Source organism: Vipera ursinii (assembly GCF_947247035.1).
Source record: "Vipera ursinii genome assembly, chromosome: 5".
In the NCBI taxonomy this organism is placed as follows: Eukaryota; Metazoa; Chordata; class Lepidosauria; order Squamata; family Viperidae; genus Vipera; species Vipera ursinii.
Genome location: NC_139518.1, coordinates 6,119,692 through 6,134,489, shown reverse-complemented (window position 1 = coordinate 6,134,489; position 14,798 = coordinate 6,119,692). Strand labels below are relative to the sequence as shown.

General features: G+C 45.9%; 1 protein-coding gene across 3 annotated transcripts in view; it reads right to left on the bottom strand.

Annotated features, from left to right (window-relative positions):
• Nucleotides 1-5,781: 5,781 nt before the first annotated feature.
• ABCF3 (ATP binding cassette subfamily F member 3) overlaps nucleotides 5,782-14,798 on the bottom strand; it is a 33,335-nt gene continuing 24,318 nt past the window's right edge. The window contains exons 17-21 of one of the 3 annotated variants that reach the window (XM_083363935.1): nucleotides 14,120-14,208; nucleotides 11,664-11,755; nucleotides 10,012-10,144; nucleotides 9,444-9,531; nucleotides 5,782-8,362 (exon numbers count right to left, since the gene is read on the bottom strand). In XM_083363935.1, the coding sequence (XP_083220061.1) occupies nucleotides 8,285-8,362; nucleotides 9,444-9,531; nucleotides 10,012-10,144; nucleotides 11,664-11,755; nucleotides 14,120-14,208 (480 nt within the window). In that variant the 3' untranslated portion in view covers nucleotides 5,782-8,284. The remainder of the gene's footprint in view (nucleotides 8,363-9,443; nucleotides 9,532-10,011; nucleotides 10,145-11,663; nucleotides 11,756-14,119; nucleotides 14,209-14,798) is intronic. The other 2 variants (XM_083363936.1, XM_083363934.1) reach the window with 2 other exon arrangements.

The following is a 14,798-nucleotide window of genomic DNA, read 5'->3' as shown; positions in this document are numbered from 1 at the left end:
GCCTTCATTCTATGTATATGCCTGCTTATTAGGGCTTTCGCCCCCCCCCCAGCAGCATTATTACAAAGTCAGCTTATTGCCCCCAACAATCTGGGTCCTCATAAGCAGCCTTATCAATAAACAGTGTTCTCAATAGTTTAGCATTTATGTTTATGCTTATTGCAATTGCCTTCTATTATAACGTCTTACGATCTTAACCGTAACATCTATCCCATTGTGTCTTTATGGTGCCACATTATGGTGATTTTCTTATGGTTTTATCTTAATATTTTATCTCATGTATTGTTCACATAGCTATATATATGCTTTATTTAAACTTGTGTTTCTACAGTATATCAGTGATTGCACGACCTCTGTAGATGCCACGTGCTAAATAAAATAAATGCAATTGCCTTGGTTTTGATACATTAATTCCTCATTAGGTGTATCTAACATCCATTACAAATTACTCAGGTTCTCACCTCATTGTTTGTGTAAAAAATGGACACGTTTGTTTTCCCCCTCAAAACTTACCTTGCCTTTTGTTACAAATGTCCTTTAGGCATTTAGCATCCATGAATCTACTGAGCAGTCAAAGAATAACCTATTTTATGTATTTTAATGTATTTTAAGTTTTTGTTATTTCTTTCTGTAACATAAGGTAATACTAATAGTAGTGTTGTAGCTAGGGAAGTTGAATCATGTCCACTTTTGTTTTTAAATGGACATTTAATAAAATTTTCTTTAAAAAAAACAACAACCCATTTTTGTTTCATTCCTTGTTCAATGTTGGCCTATCCAGTAAAGTCACACAGACTTTACTTCCGTAAATTGCTATTAATAACAAGTCCATCTGCCAACTTTCAAATGTGCGACACGTAATTCAAGTCTATTCGCTTTTTCTAAAGCAGAAAATGTGCAACCAACTTTCCTGCTTTCATAACGTTTCCTAGAGATGTGCTGAAAAGTCAAAACGTGGTTTTCCCATCTACTCAGCGCAGAGCCACACGACACTTTCCGAAGTGTTATTTTATTGTCATCTTGTACCTTTGTGATCAGAATTCTTTCAAACAGCTTTCCCTGGTACATTTAAAATAGTCCTTTTCAATTTTATGGTTCACGTGGATGACTTTTTCCTTTGCATAATGGAAGAAATCACAGCAAACTTTTGGCACAGATGTAGTATTCACCCAGCTCTCTCTCTCTCTCTCTCTCTGTGTGTGTGTGTGTGTGTGTGTGTGTCTATGTTTTCGTAGATTTTCACGTGTACATGTATGTAGATCTTGGCGTATTCGGGACCTAGTCGAAACGTCGCCAAGACACTCTCAATCTTACACGGGAAAAGACCCGAATACGCCAAGACCTACACACACACACACACACACACACACACACACACTGTAGATGTAGTATTCACACAGAACTCTATATGCAAACCACATCTGTATTTTAACATTTCTTCGGCTACATTTCATCTCTGAAGCGTGTTGCAACATGTAACATGTTACTAGTAATGGTAAAACATGTTAACAACACTTAAGTCTTCCTTTCCATCCATTTTTTTCTTGAACGTTATTTATTTATATCCTGCCTTTATCTTATTTCAAAAATATAATGCTCAAGATGGTGAACATATCTAATATATTTTCCTCCTATTCTTCCCGCAACAACAACCCTGTGAGGTGGGTCGGGCTGAGAAAGACTGGTCCAGTCATTCAGCTGGCTTTCATGTCCAAGGCAGGACTAGAACTCACAGTCTCCTGGTGATTGGTGCAAAGTCATCCGACCAGCTTTCATGCCAAGAGTGGAACTAGAATTTACAGTCTTCTGCTTTCTAGCCTGATGCCTTAACCCAGGGGTCTTCAAACTTGGCCCTTTTATGACTTGTGGACTTCAACTCCCAGAATTCCTCAGCCAGGCACACTGGCTGAGGAATTCTGGGAGTTGAAGTCCACAAGTCATAAAAGGCCCAGGTTTGAAGACCCCTGCCTTAACCACTTAGCTGTTTCAGTGGCACCATCTTTCTCATACAAAACTAATATACTCTGGATAGCATCCCATCCAAATCTTTTTATTTTCAACTCCACCCGCTGTGCTAGAAGCTTTCCATTTAGCTTTCTTCCTTGACTTCCAAGGTGTACCGTTGACACTTCCCCAAAATCCTGTGTCCCTCTTCAGAGCCAGTCCTTTCGTATCCCCCTTCGCTAATCATTCTGAATCTTTCATAATACATTTTAAATGTAAACTTTTCGTTCATGCTTTTCAACGTATGTTCATTCTGTTGCCCATTCTGGTTCCCATCCCCCAATAGCTGTGTCATCTGATGGGATCCAGGAAACAGGCCTTCTCTGTCACAAAGCCTGTCCCCTCGGTCCCCCAGAGATCCATTTGTGTTTCCACAGTATTAAAAGAGTCTTGGAATCCTGGCTTGTCCTTCAGTCCATTGGCTAGGCCAGGGGTAGGCAACCTTGGCTCTTTTGTGACTCGTGGACTTCAACTCCCAGAATTCCTGAGCCAGCACGGCTCAGCTTGGAAACCTCTCCCTTTTCCCTCAGCATGGCTGGCTCAGGAATTCTGGGAGTTGAAGTCCACAAGTCATAAAAGAGCCAAGGTTGCCTACCCCTGGGCTAGACCGAGTGAGTGCCAGTTCTTTTGTATATGTCAACCTCACTAGTTAGAACAGGTCAGGAAATCAACTCCCTAGGAAAGCTGAAATTACTTTGATTGAGAATGGCTATAATTACGGGACCTTGGAAATCTGCTTCTGCTGTGTGCCGCCTCCTTTTTCTTCTACTCTGGTGAATAAGGGAGGTGTCTGTGCTGCGTACAAAGGCTATCTGCCCTTGGTGGATTTAAGATAAGTTTCCTCCCTTGTTCCTTTGATAAGAGTTTGCAAATCTCCTTCAAGGTCAACTTTGTTACTTGGCAGCCTTGCATGGCTTTTAGAATGGCTTTAACAACAACAACAACAACAACAACAACAACAACAAACCCTGGATGTGTGTTTTCACTAGTATTTTGAGTAATATCTGTTGCCCAGAGTCCTATAGAATTGAGTAAACTTGTACATTTAATAAATAAACATTCTAAATAAATAATCATCAGGCACCCTTCTCGTTTAGTCTTGGGTCTCCAACTAGCCCAGTTTTCTATACTCGTCTTCATGACCCCCCAAGTTCTTCTCTTGAATTGCACTCATTCAGGATGCTGCGCAACTTCCCCTCAAGCTTTTCTCTTCAAGTATCACTATTCACTACAGTACAGCATAACGTGCAGCTATCTGCCATTTAAGCCATGGATACTGAAATTAAGCTAGAGAAATAAAGAGGAAGACAATATAATATCCTAGGCATCCCCGAAAGCTTCTCATGAGTTGGTGCACAATTGGCTACAATTTATTGAAAAGGAACAGACCCAAGAGAAGACGGCATGTTGCATTGCATTTAAAGAAAGGAACATACACAGAAATTCAAGAGTGGAAAGTCTACTTGAGTAAGAATAAAGAGTGAGGAGAACGAACTACCATTGGGCGATTATTACAGACCACCTTTCTTCATCAGGCGAACAGCATTTGGGCAAAATAAAATATCAAAGTGGCCCTTATAAAAAGTAGACATTCACGGGCCCATTGATGCAGGAGTTTTGTTTTATTTTGGGGGTTTCATTTGTTTGTAGATGTTTCATCCAATGTGTTTAACCAGAACGGTTAAAAGACCCAGCTCAACATGATGGTCTGTCTGAAATGGCATAGGGTTTCCTGCCTGAGCAGAGGGTTGGACTAGAAGACCTTCAAGGTCTCTTCCAACTCTGTTATTCTGTTCTGGTTAGTAAAGGTAAAGGTAAAGGTTCCCCCGCACATGCGTGCTAGTCGTTTCCAACTCTAGGGGCCGGTGCTCATCTCTGTTTCAAAGCCGAAGTCAGCGCTTGTCCGAGGACATCTCCGTGGTCATGTGGCCGGCATGACTAGACACCGTTACCTTCCCACCGTAGTGGTCCCTATTTTGCTACTTGCATTTTTACGTGCTTTCGAACTGCTAGGTCGGCAGAAGCTGGGACGAGTAACAGGCACTCACTCTGCTACGTGGCACTCGAGTAACAGGCACTCACTCTGCTACGTGGCACTCGGGATTCAACCCGTCAAACTGCCGATCTTCTGATCGACAAGCTCAGTGTCCTAACCCACTGAGCCACCATGTCCCTCTGGTTAGTAAAAGCATGGCTACATTTTGTGGCTTAGTAAGCTGGGAGAACAAGCCTGATTAGGTTATTGTGCACATAAAAGATGGGTTACTTTGATCGACAGGCTCAGTACCTTGAGTGAATGTAGACATTCAAGCCAGCGTTCCGACCTGTTTCTTGACATGCAAATATTGGTTTATATTCTTAATGCCTAGCATACACTCAATGAGTATAGGGAACCCCGTTCCATTTAATGAGCGTTCAAAGTTACAACGGACCCCAAAAAAGTACCGACGACCTGGATTCAAAGTCCCAATGGCTGGCCTTTCCATTAGTCACACAACTGCATTTTGGGTGCTTGGCAAGCAACCTGCATTTATGGCCGTTTGCAGCATCGGTGGTCAGGTGACTGCAATTTTACGGGGTTTTTTTGTTGTTGGAAAAAGTTATTTGTTTACTTCTGGTTTCCAGCAAAGAACACTAATTGGAGACAATGGGCTCACTCAACGTCTGAGGATTTGTTTAATGACCATGGTGCTGTAGGCTGCAAAAAAAGTCCTAAAAATTCAGATGCTTGGCCACTGGTTCATACTTATGACCGTTGCTGTGTCCCAAGGTCACGTGATCCCCTTTGGCGACCTTCTGACAAGCAAAGGCAATGGGGGGAGCCCGATTCACTTAACTGTGTTACTAACTTATCAATTGCAGGGATTCACTTAACAACCGAGGGAAGAAAGGTCATAAAATGGGGCAAAACTCACCTAACAAATAAAGTTTGGGCTCAGTTGTGGCCGTTAAAAGTCGAGGACGATCTGTATTCTTCCAACTTTTTCAGGACTGTTTCCAAGAAGCTTAGCAAACACTGGACAGATTCTGCACTGTCAGCTCCAACACACAAATGCGCTTTGTGACTTTGTGTACGGATAGTCCTTGACTTACGACGGTTCCTTTACTGACCACTTGAAATGAGAACAGCTCTGCAGTGATTCATGGCTGTTTTTCAGGTTTACAACCACTGCGGCGTCCCCAGGATCATGTGATCAAAATTCCGATGCCTGGCAACTCATGACTGTCGTGGCGTCGCAGGGTCAGGTTGATCCCCTAGTGCAAGGGTAGGCAACCTCGGCTCTTTTATGACTCATGGACTTCAACTCCCAGAATTCCTAAGTCAGCATTCTGGGAGTTGAAGCCCATGAGTCATAAAAGAGCCGAGGTTGCCTACCCCTGCCCTAGTGTGACCTTCCGATAAGCCAAGTCAAGAGGGAAACCAGATTCACTTAACAACCATTATAAACTTAACAACTGCAGTGATTCGCTTAACAACTGCGGCAAGAAAGATTGTCAAATGGGGCAAAACTCACTTAACAACCATCCCGCTTAGCAACAAAAATTTGGGGCTCAATGGAGGTTATAAGTCGTGGTCTACCCGTATGCACTCAACTCTGGTGGATACTTCCCCCCTCCTCCCCCAGGCCAGGGTAAAACTGCTAAAATAAAATAAAATAAAATAAAATAAAATAAAATAAAATAAAATAAAATAAAATAAAATAAAATAAAATAAAATAAAATAAAATAAAATAAAATAAAATAAAATAAAATAAAATAAAATAAAATAAACTGAACTGCAAGACCAGAGAGATCCATTTTATTTACAGGGCGATTTCAGTGCTGATGAACAGGGGATTGAAAGTGTATGTTGCAGTGTAAAAACCACGTAATTTTATTACCAAGACATGGTGCGTTAGCTGGGACAGATCTTAGCCCTACATGGAATTTCGACCTTTAGAGACTCGGGAGACTAAGGTGGGCACGTAGGCCGATTTTAGATATTATAAGCCCCCCCCCAAACAGAACAGCCAAGGCCACCCCCTTCTGTCAGAAGAGGAGAAACTGCCGCAATTTCCACCATCCTGTACCCTTGCGTACAGTAGTGTCACTTTTTGTATTGTGTTTACCTCGTGTCGAGCTCACGTCCGAGAACAGAAATGAAGACGGTCTCCTATCCCCTTACAAAAAGCGTCAGCATCTGAGTTGGGGGGGGGTGGGTGGGAATTTAAGGCTTTTATGCCATGAAAAAAAGAAGCCATTTCAAGAGAACCTGGCTTGCTTGCTGGAATGGTGCCGCACCTCTTCCCAAAAGGCAGAGGGGAAGGGAAGAAACGATCCGCTTTCCAAAGGATGGCTTGCAGCTCCAGCCCATTCCCAGAAGAAGCTACTCAACGTGCAACATTTAGCAGCGTCTGACACCCGAAGCCTTCTTAAACATTCCTCGGCGGTGGGTTCAGTTCTACAAACAGGCAGGGGGAGAGACAGGACAGCTTGGAAGCAGCCATGTCTCTTCCCCACCCCAGCTCCCTCCACTAAAGCAGCCCCCCCCCCGCCCCACCTCTCCCTTCGCTGTCCCTTCGGTCCCTGCCCAGCAGAGACTTGGCACAGATCCAGCACGGGAGTCGGCAACTTGGTTACTTTCCTCCTCTCTTCCCAGCAGATGCTGGTTTCTTGGGGAGGGGGGGGCGGTCGGCTCGGCAGTTGGCACAGCCGACGTTCGCCCAATGGCAGTGGAATCCCCTGCGACTCCGTCGGGCGAGAGGCAGCTGCTGCACGGCGCGTTCTGCTCCCCATCAGCTCACGCACACAGTCTGGGTGGCCTTATAGAAAACCTTCTTTCCGGAACTGCTCTTGCAAGATGTCTCTGTACTCGTCGAAACCGCCCTCGATACGCTGAACGGTGCCGCTGCCGCACACCCACAGCTCCTTGCACACCAGCCGGATGAACCGTTCGTCGTGCGAAACCAGGATCAAGCCGCCCTAGAAGGAGAGGGAGCCTCACATTGCAACTGGGGAGAGCTTAGGTCGCGAGGTCGGCTGTTCCCTCACTGCAACTCTCCTGCTGTTTGGTTCTGAATACGGCTAAAATCCCTTGGCGCTCTCTGCGTTGGGTTGTTCTCTTGCAGAGGTTTCATTACTTAACTCGCTAACATCATGCGTCAACGTTAACACTGATGAAGTTGCCTAGTTCAGGTAAAGAAATGTCTGCAAGAAAACAGCCAAGCTCAGAGAGCACCGAGGACCCCTTTATTTCAACCCTGAACTACAAATAGTTTCCTTTAGCAATAGCACGTAGACTTATATACCGCCCTACAGTGCTTGGCTGCAATCTCTAAGCTGTTTACAAAGTAAGCCTCTTGACCCCCAACAATCTGGCTCCTCATTTTACCAACCTCGGAAGGATGGAAGGCTGAGTCAACCTTGAGCTGGTCAGGATCGAACTCCTGGTGTGTGGGCAGAGTTAGCCTGCAATGCTGCATTCTAACCACTGTGCCATCAGGACTCAATTAAAATCCCCCTTGCCATTAGTAGAATTTCTATTTGAAGGTCTGCTCTGCATTATGACCTTCACATTCTTACACGGTTGACAACAGCTGGCGGACCTTATCTGGGCCTGGAAGTCAAGCAATATTAGGAGTTGGATGAGAAACCTTTAGGAATACCAGTCCATAGATTAGATTGGATTGGTAAATTGGACCAACATTCCTGGTAAGGGCAAATCATCTCCAGACTGTTGGGTTGCGGAGGTTGTCTGAGCTTAGGTTTTTCATTTCCAAATATTTCCTCGCCTACCTATGGCACACCTGTAATAACCTGTCTGCAAATAAAAACCAAAGCTGAAAACTTCTACAATCTAGCTAAACTGCTCTTTAATTATAGTTGAGAACAACACTACACGGATGCATCTATGAAGACCCCAGTGCGGAGCTTGATTTGGCACTTTTACTTTCATCTTCAATATAAAGCAAACAATGAGGAAAGCCCAGTTAGCCATGCCCAGCCTGGTGTTTTCTGGTGTGCTTAGAAAATGTGGAGACTGTTAATTTCAACAAGTCTGGAGAATAACACCTTGGGGAAAGACTGTGCTAATCTCCACTGGCTACAGTGGACTGCTACTTACTGTGTGTATTAAACGTTGGGCTAATAGTCCTATAAAGGTTTAAGGTACAGAAGGATCTGGACAGACTTGAACATTGGGTGCTACCTAACAAAATGAAATTCAGTGGTGAAAAATGTAAGGCTCTACATTTAGGCAAGAAAAAACAAATGCACAGGAACAGTATAGGTGGTACCTTGCTCAATAGTAGCAACCGTGAGAGGGAACTTGGAGTCCTAGTGGACAATCACTTAAATATGAGCCAGCAGTGTGCTGCAGCTGCCAAAAAAAGCCAACACAGCGCTAGGCTGCATTAACAGAGGGGTAGAATTAAGATCATGTGAAGTATTAATACTATTTTATAATGCCTTGGTAAGACCACACTTGGAATACTGCATCCAGTTTTGGTCACCACGATGTAAAAAAGATATTGAGACTCTAGAAAGAGTACAGAGAAGAGCAACAAAGATGATTAGGGGACTGGAGGCTAAAACATATAAGGAACAGTTGCTGGAATTGGGTATGTGTAGTTTAATGAAGAGAAGAGTGAGGGGTGACATGATAGCAGTGTTCCAATATCTCAGGGGCTGCCACAAAGAAGAGGGAGTCCAGCTATTCTCTAAAGCCCCCGAAGGCAGGACAAGAAGCAAAGGATGGAAACTAGTCAAGGAGAGAAGCAACCTAAAATTAAGGAGAAACTTCCTGACAGTTAGAACAATCAATTAGTGGAACAACCTGCCTCCAGAAGTGGTGAATGCTCCAACACTGGAAGTTTTTAAGAAGAGACTGGACAGCCATTTGTGTGAAATGGTATAGGGTTTCCTGCCTGAGCAGGGGGTTGGACTAGAAGACCTCTGAGGTCCCTTCCAATTTTGTCATTCTATAATATTCTATAATATATTGGGGAAGCTTTAAAGGGAGCTATTGTGCAAGACAAATCATCAAAAATCAAGATAGCCTTTGACCTTGTCTGCTTTATGACATCCGTTTTTCCACTTGCCCTTCTGTTTCTCAAAGAAAAAAAAAACCCACTACAAAATGGGATTTGGTTATGATTAAACAGGCTCTGCAGCATTTTGTTTTCAACCTACTAAAAGTTGCTTTGGAGTGGGAAGTTAGTGCCAAAGCAGCGGTATTTTTCCTTGGGATTTGTGTGACAGATTGTACAGCAGTGGAAAAATACAGGGCTGCGTTAAGCTGTTACAGATAGATGCTACATGGTGTGAAGCATCCTTTGAGATCCAATTTCAAGCACAGACCTATCATCAGTTCACAATTTCCCCCCCCTAAAACTACGTTTTGCAACAAAAGAATCCATTAAATGTGCAGTTGCTGCACAAAGCTAGCGCGGCAGGCTTACCCGGAATTTGTTGAGGGCATCTGCTAGAGCTTCAATGGTTTCCATGTCCAGGTGGTTTGTTGGCTCATCCAGTATATAGAAGTTGGGGCTATGAGGGGGAAAAAAATTGCAATTACGATACAGGTAGTTCTTGATTTACAGCCTGTTCTAACTGAGGCTGGAATTATGACTGTCAATCACGTTGGTTGTTCAGTGGGGGTCAGCACGGGCCCATGCCTGATTTTGCTATCTTTTTTTCCCCCCCAGTGGTCGTTAAGGGAATGCGGCGGTCGTAAAACAAACGCTGCTGTCATCAAGCAAAGCCATTGTCCACCATGGGTGGGGTGGTTTTTTTTGTGTGCCAGAAAATGGAAATAAATACCGGCAAAAAAAAAGTCATAAATTGCATTCTTTGACGGCGGGTCACTGCAAATGGCCATAAATATGGACTGGTTGGCTGAGTTGCAAAAATTTGACCTTGTCCCCTCTCCGTGTTAAGGACACCTCCTCCGCCCCTTAATTGAGCAGTGAAAAACAAAAACAACAACAAACAAAAAACAAAAAACAACAACCACCCCAGCAAGATTACCAAGGCATGGTCATCTGGGCAAACGCCACCCTGCTCTTTTGTCCCCCGGATAGGCTGGCGACGGGGCGGACGGCCAATTCCCCGGAGACTCCGTAGCACCCCAGTTGATGACGGTACTCCTCCTCCGACTTCCCTGAATATCACGTGGGGCAGAAAGAAAAACCTGACGTTTATGCCTTAAAGCAGTGATGGCAAACCTTTTAGAGATCGGCCGCCCCCAACCCCACCCACACCCTGCTCCAGCACCGCCCGCAAGGCCACCCACCGCCTCCACGGCCCGCCACAGCAGATTGCCCAGGCGGCCACGCCCTCCGCCCATGCCCCACAGCATCATCTGCGCGTGACGGGGCGCGCGTGAGAAGAGTCTTGTCCCCGCTGCCATGTCCTTGGCTGTGCTGCTCTGCGTGGTTCGCACCTGGGGGCGACCCTCCTCGGGGGGGGCTGCTGGTGAGGAGAGGGCCGTGGAGGGGAGGCAGGGCTGAGGCGACGGCGCGCGTGCCCGCAGAGAGAGCTCTGAGTGCCGCCTCTGGCACGTGTGCCACAGGTTCGCCACCCCTGCCTTAAAATTGTTGTGAGGCAGGATAGCTAAACCAAATCTTATCCCAATTAACCAGCTGCAAATGGAAAGCCACACTGGGGGATGCTCCTGGCCATGCTGATAAGGGGCTGTGGGGGTTAAACATCGTTTTGAACATTGATTTGTGACTGCATTGTACAGCATCTTAAAAGGGATTTTGTTTTAAACATGCTCTGCTGAGGCGCAAAGGTCTAACATTAAACCACACCACCATGGTTTAGAGACTGCGGAGACCTTGGCGCTCTCTGCGATTGACTGTTGGCTTGCCGACGTTTCGGCACCTGACTTGGTAGCATCATCAATGCTGGTGAGTGTGGGGTTTGCTTCCTATTTATATACAGTAGCTTGCCCTCCCTGTGTTGATAGGGCATGGTTTTCTCCTTGTTAATGTCTACTTTAGGCTATTGTTTTCAGCTTGATTGTTTGTCCGGGGTTAATCTCTGCTTATCTGGGTGTTGGTTACAACCGAGCTCCGAGAGCACCACAGGCTCCACGGTTCAACCCAGAGCTATGGATATTCTCTATTGGTTTGCAAACTCTAATGGGCCAATTTATTCACAATGGTACGAATTCAGCCACGGTGCCAGACAGACCATGATTTCTGGCTTATTCAAGGAGATGCATAAAGTGGGACCAGGGGCCTACAGAGCTCACCAGCATGCTCTCTGCCCCTCATTCTCAATGAGAATAGATGAGCCAAAAGCAGAGTAATACCCCGCCACCCCCTTTTCTGTGTTAAGAGATGGAAAGAGGAAAAATGGGTGCCTTAAGACCAACGCCGTAACATCAGTGCCTTCTGACAGGCCAGACAAAATCCAGTCTGGCCTACTGATGGATAAAAGTTGCTGCTGGCTTAACGTGTTCCCAGAGCCCTTGCCAATAAACTCAGGATAAAAGCCGTGTCTTAGAATAAGGCTATAACGCAAGTCACTGTCTTCATTGTTCAGTAAACAGAGCAGGGCAGGGCAGGGAAAAGTGCTCTTAAGGTCTTCTGATTGTTAACTATGAGGGCCACGAGACTGCGAGAGCCGAAATCAAACAAATTGCGAGGGGGGGGGGGCAGGTGGCAACTTACCTGGAAACTTTTTCGCTAGCAGTTCGGTGGCACTAATGTCCAAATCCAGCTGATCGACGTGATGCTGGCTGAAATAGCCAATTTTAAGATTTCTGCCGGGCAGGAAGAAACCAGCGTTACAAATAGAGTTTAAAATGGCCTATTATAGATTTTATTTTCCTGGGCTCCAAGATCACAGCAGACCGGGACTGCAGCCAAGCAATTAAAAGACGCTTGCTCCTCAGGAGGAAAGCCATGGCAAATCTAGACCGCACACTAAAAAGCAGAGACATCACCCTGCCAACAAAAGTGCGTATAGTCAAGGCTATGGTCTTCCCAGTTGCAATGTATGGCAGTGAAAGTTGGACCATAAGAAAGGCCGAGCGCCAAAGAATTGAGGCCTTTGAACTCTGGTGCTGGAGAAGACTCCTGCGAGTCCCTTGGACTGCAAGGGGATCAAACCGGTCAGTCCTAGAGGAGATCAACCCTGACTGCTCTTTAGAAGGCCAGATCCTGAAGCTGAAACTCAAATACTTTGGCCACCTAATGAGAAGGAAGGACTCACTGGAGAAGAGCCTAATGCTGGGAAAGATCGAGGGCAATAGAAGAAGGGGATGACAGAGAATGAGGTGGCTGGATGGAGTCACTGAAGCAGTAGGCGTGAGCTTAAATGGACTCCAGAAGATGATAGAGGATAGGAAGGCCTGGAGGAACGTTGTCCATGGGGTCACGATAGGTCGGACACGACTTGACAACTAACAATAACAATTATAGAAAAAGGTTAGCCAAAGGAATAACTCACTCTTTTGCAAGATAAATGTGTTTCCCTGCCTGACGAGGAGAGAATAAGGAGGATGACTTGAACCGCGCCTCTGTTACTTAACGAGGCATATTCCTGACTGCTGTTCTATCAGGGCTGTGAAACATTTTGGGATCCAATTCCAAAAAAAGGGACTCTCCCGCACAGCTTGTGCTGACATCGTATCTAATCTATAACACTTCAAGGAATCCACATTCCCACCCCCCCAGGATCACTTGACAACAGCAAAGGGCTGTGTCTTTTTCAAGGTCAGCCTTCCCTCCTGGTAAGTTTCCCTCCGATATGGGAGGGGAATAGGAGGAGACAAGGCTGGCACTGCTCAGGGCCTTGTGTGCCGCAGCCCTTAAGAGCAGTGTTTGGTAATTTTAAGATGGATGGACTTCCAACTCCCAGAATTTCCCAGCCAGCCATGCAGGAAAGAAGGGTAGAGATAGGAAGCTGCAGCAGCGTTTTATCTCCCAGCTAATGTTGACAAGCTAAGGGTAGCACATACCTCCTCTAGTGAAGGAAGGAAGGAAGGAACCAGCGGGGGAAAAAAGGAAAACATAGCTTTGTTCAGCTATTGAACGGATAGGTCTTGACCGGAACTGTGATGGTACTTTAAAGTGGAGCATAGTCGCACACAATGGGGTGCATGTGGCCTTCAGCCTGTGAATTCGAGACCCCTGCTCTAGTCCAGCGTTCTGAGAGGTTAGCCAAAGCTTCCCCATCTTTGCAGAGAGTTTAAAAAACTATCTCCAAAGTACACAGAAAGCAACACCAAACAACACTGGTGCCTCAGGAATATAGGGACAGGGCTTTTCAACCAGTGGTACGGGTACCACCTGTGGTACATTGGCGCCTGGCAGGTGGTACGCGACCATCCTAGAAAAGTGGTAGCGGGGGAGGGGAATGAGCTGAACCGGGGGGCAGCACCGCACAAGTCTGAGCGAGAGACGGCTGGAGCTGCAGGGCTGTCAGGGCTCAGCGGAAGCGCCAGGATCAGCACCAGGCTCCAGCTGGAGCTCGGCACCGATCCCGGCGCTTCTGCTGAGCCCAGAAGAAGCGCCGATCAGCTAGAATGTTGCAGCATCTCCAGGGTCTTGTGATTTACATTCAGATGCTTGGCAACTGATTCATATTTATGACGGTCACAGTGTCCCAGGGTCATGTGAAGTGACCAAAACCTGCTGCAACCACCCAGCAGACGGGGGGAGTTAAAAACCAAACACCCCTCACCCCACTCCCGCTGGCAATCCTCAACAGAAATGCTCACAACAATGAAACTCTCGGACAGGAGGAAGAGCACCACCGGGCGGGCAGGCAGGTGTCTTGCTCGGCTGTGGCTTTGGGGGGGGGCACTATTTTCCGTGCCACTGTAACTTTGAACAGTCACTAAGCGAACTGTTGTAAGTCGAGGACTACCTGTACTTCATCACTTTTTTTCCTTTTTTGGGGGGTGGTGGGTGTCATCAAGTTTTTGACACCTTGCTAGGCGACTGGTGGTACTCAGATGTTGCCATATCCTAAAAGCGGTACAATGGGTGAAAAGGTTGAAAAGCCCTGGACTAGGATACGCTGCATTACGTAGCAACAAGTCAGCAATTTTCTACAGCGTGTACTCTCCTTTCCGTTCCACCATATCTCTGTGAGGTTCCCTTTTTGGTTTGAAAGCTACCTGTGTGCATGTCTAATCCCTCGCACAGGTGCCAGGTCTCCCATCAGGATCTTCAGCATGGTAGATTTGCCAGCTCCGTTCTCTCCAACCTAGGAGTAAACAACGTATAAATTACAAAAAGGTCTTCCCAAACTCTATTTAAGGATTCTAGAACTCAAGAGAAACAGGAGCAATCGTACTCTTTATGTGTGCACGTTGAGTTCTGTTCTATTCTGTTCTGTTCTGTTCTACTCTACTCTATTCTAGTTAATTGTGAGATTATTTCTTAATATGTAACTCTGCACTGGTTACCAGTTTGCTTCTGGATCCAATTCAAGGTGTTGATTAAAGAAAGCCCTTTATGGCATGGGACCAGGTTACCTGATCTTGCTTCAATGGGACTGGCCTGCTCCAACCATGCAGGCAGAAAAGGCCTCATTTGAACCCTGTCGGCCAAGGAATTTCGGTTAATGGGGCCAGGGAAACCTGTGAAACATTTTGCCTCTGGAGGCGAGTTCTGTCTCCAATCTGTTTGGCCATTAAGCAGAGCCTTAAAACCTGGCACTGCCGGGATCCTGATAGGGGCGCATTTATGTTGCAGGTCAGCTGTCTTCAAACTTGGCCCTTTTATGACTTGTGGACTTCAACTCCTGAGGAATTCTGGGAGTCGAAGTCCACAAGTCATAAAAAGTCCACAAGT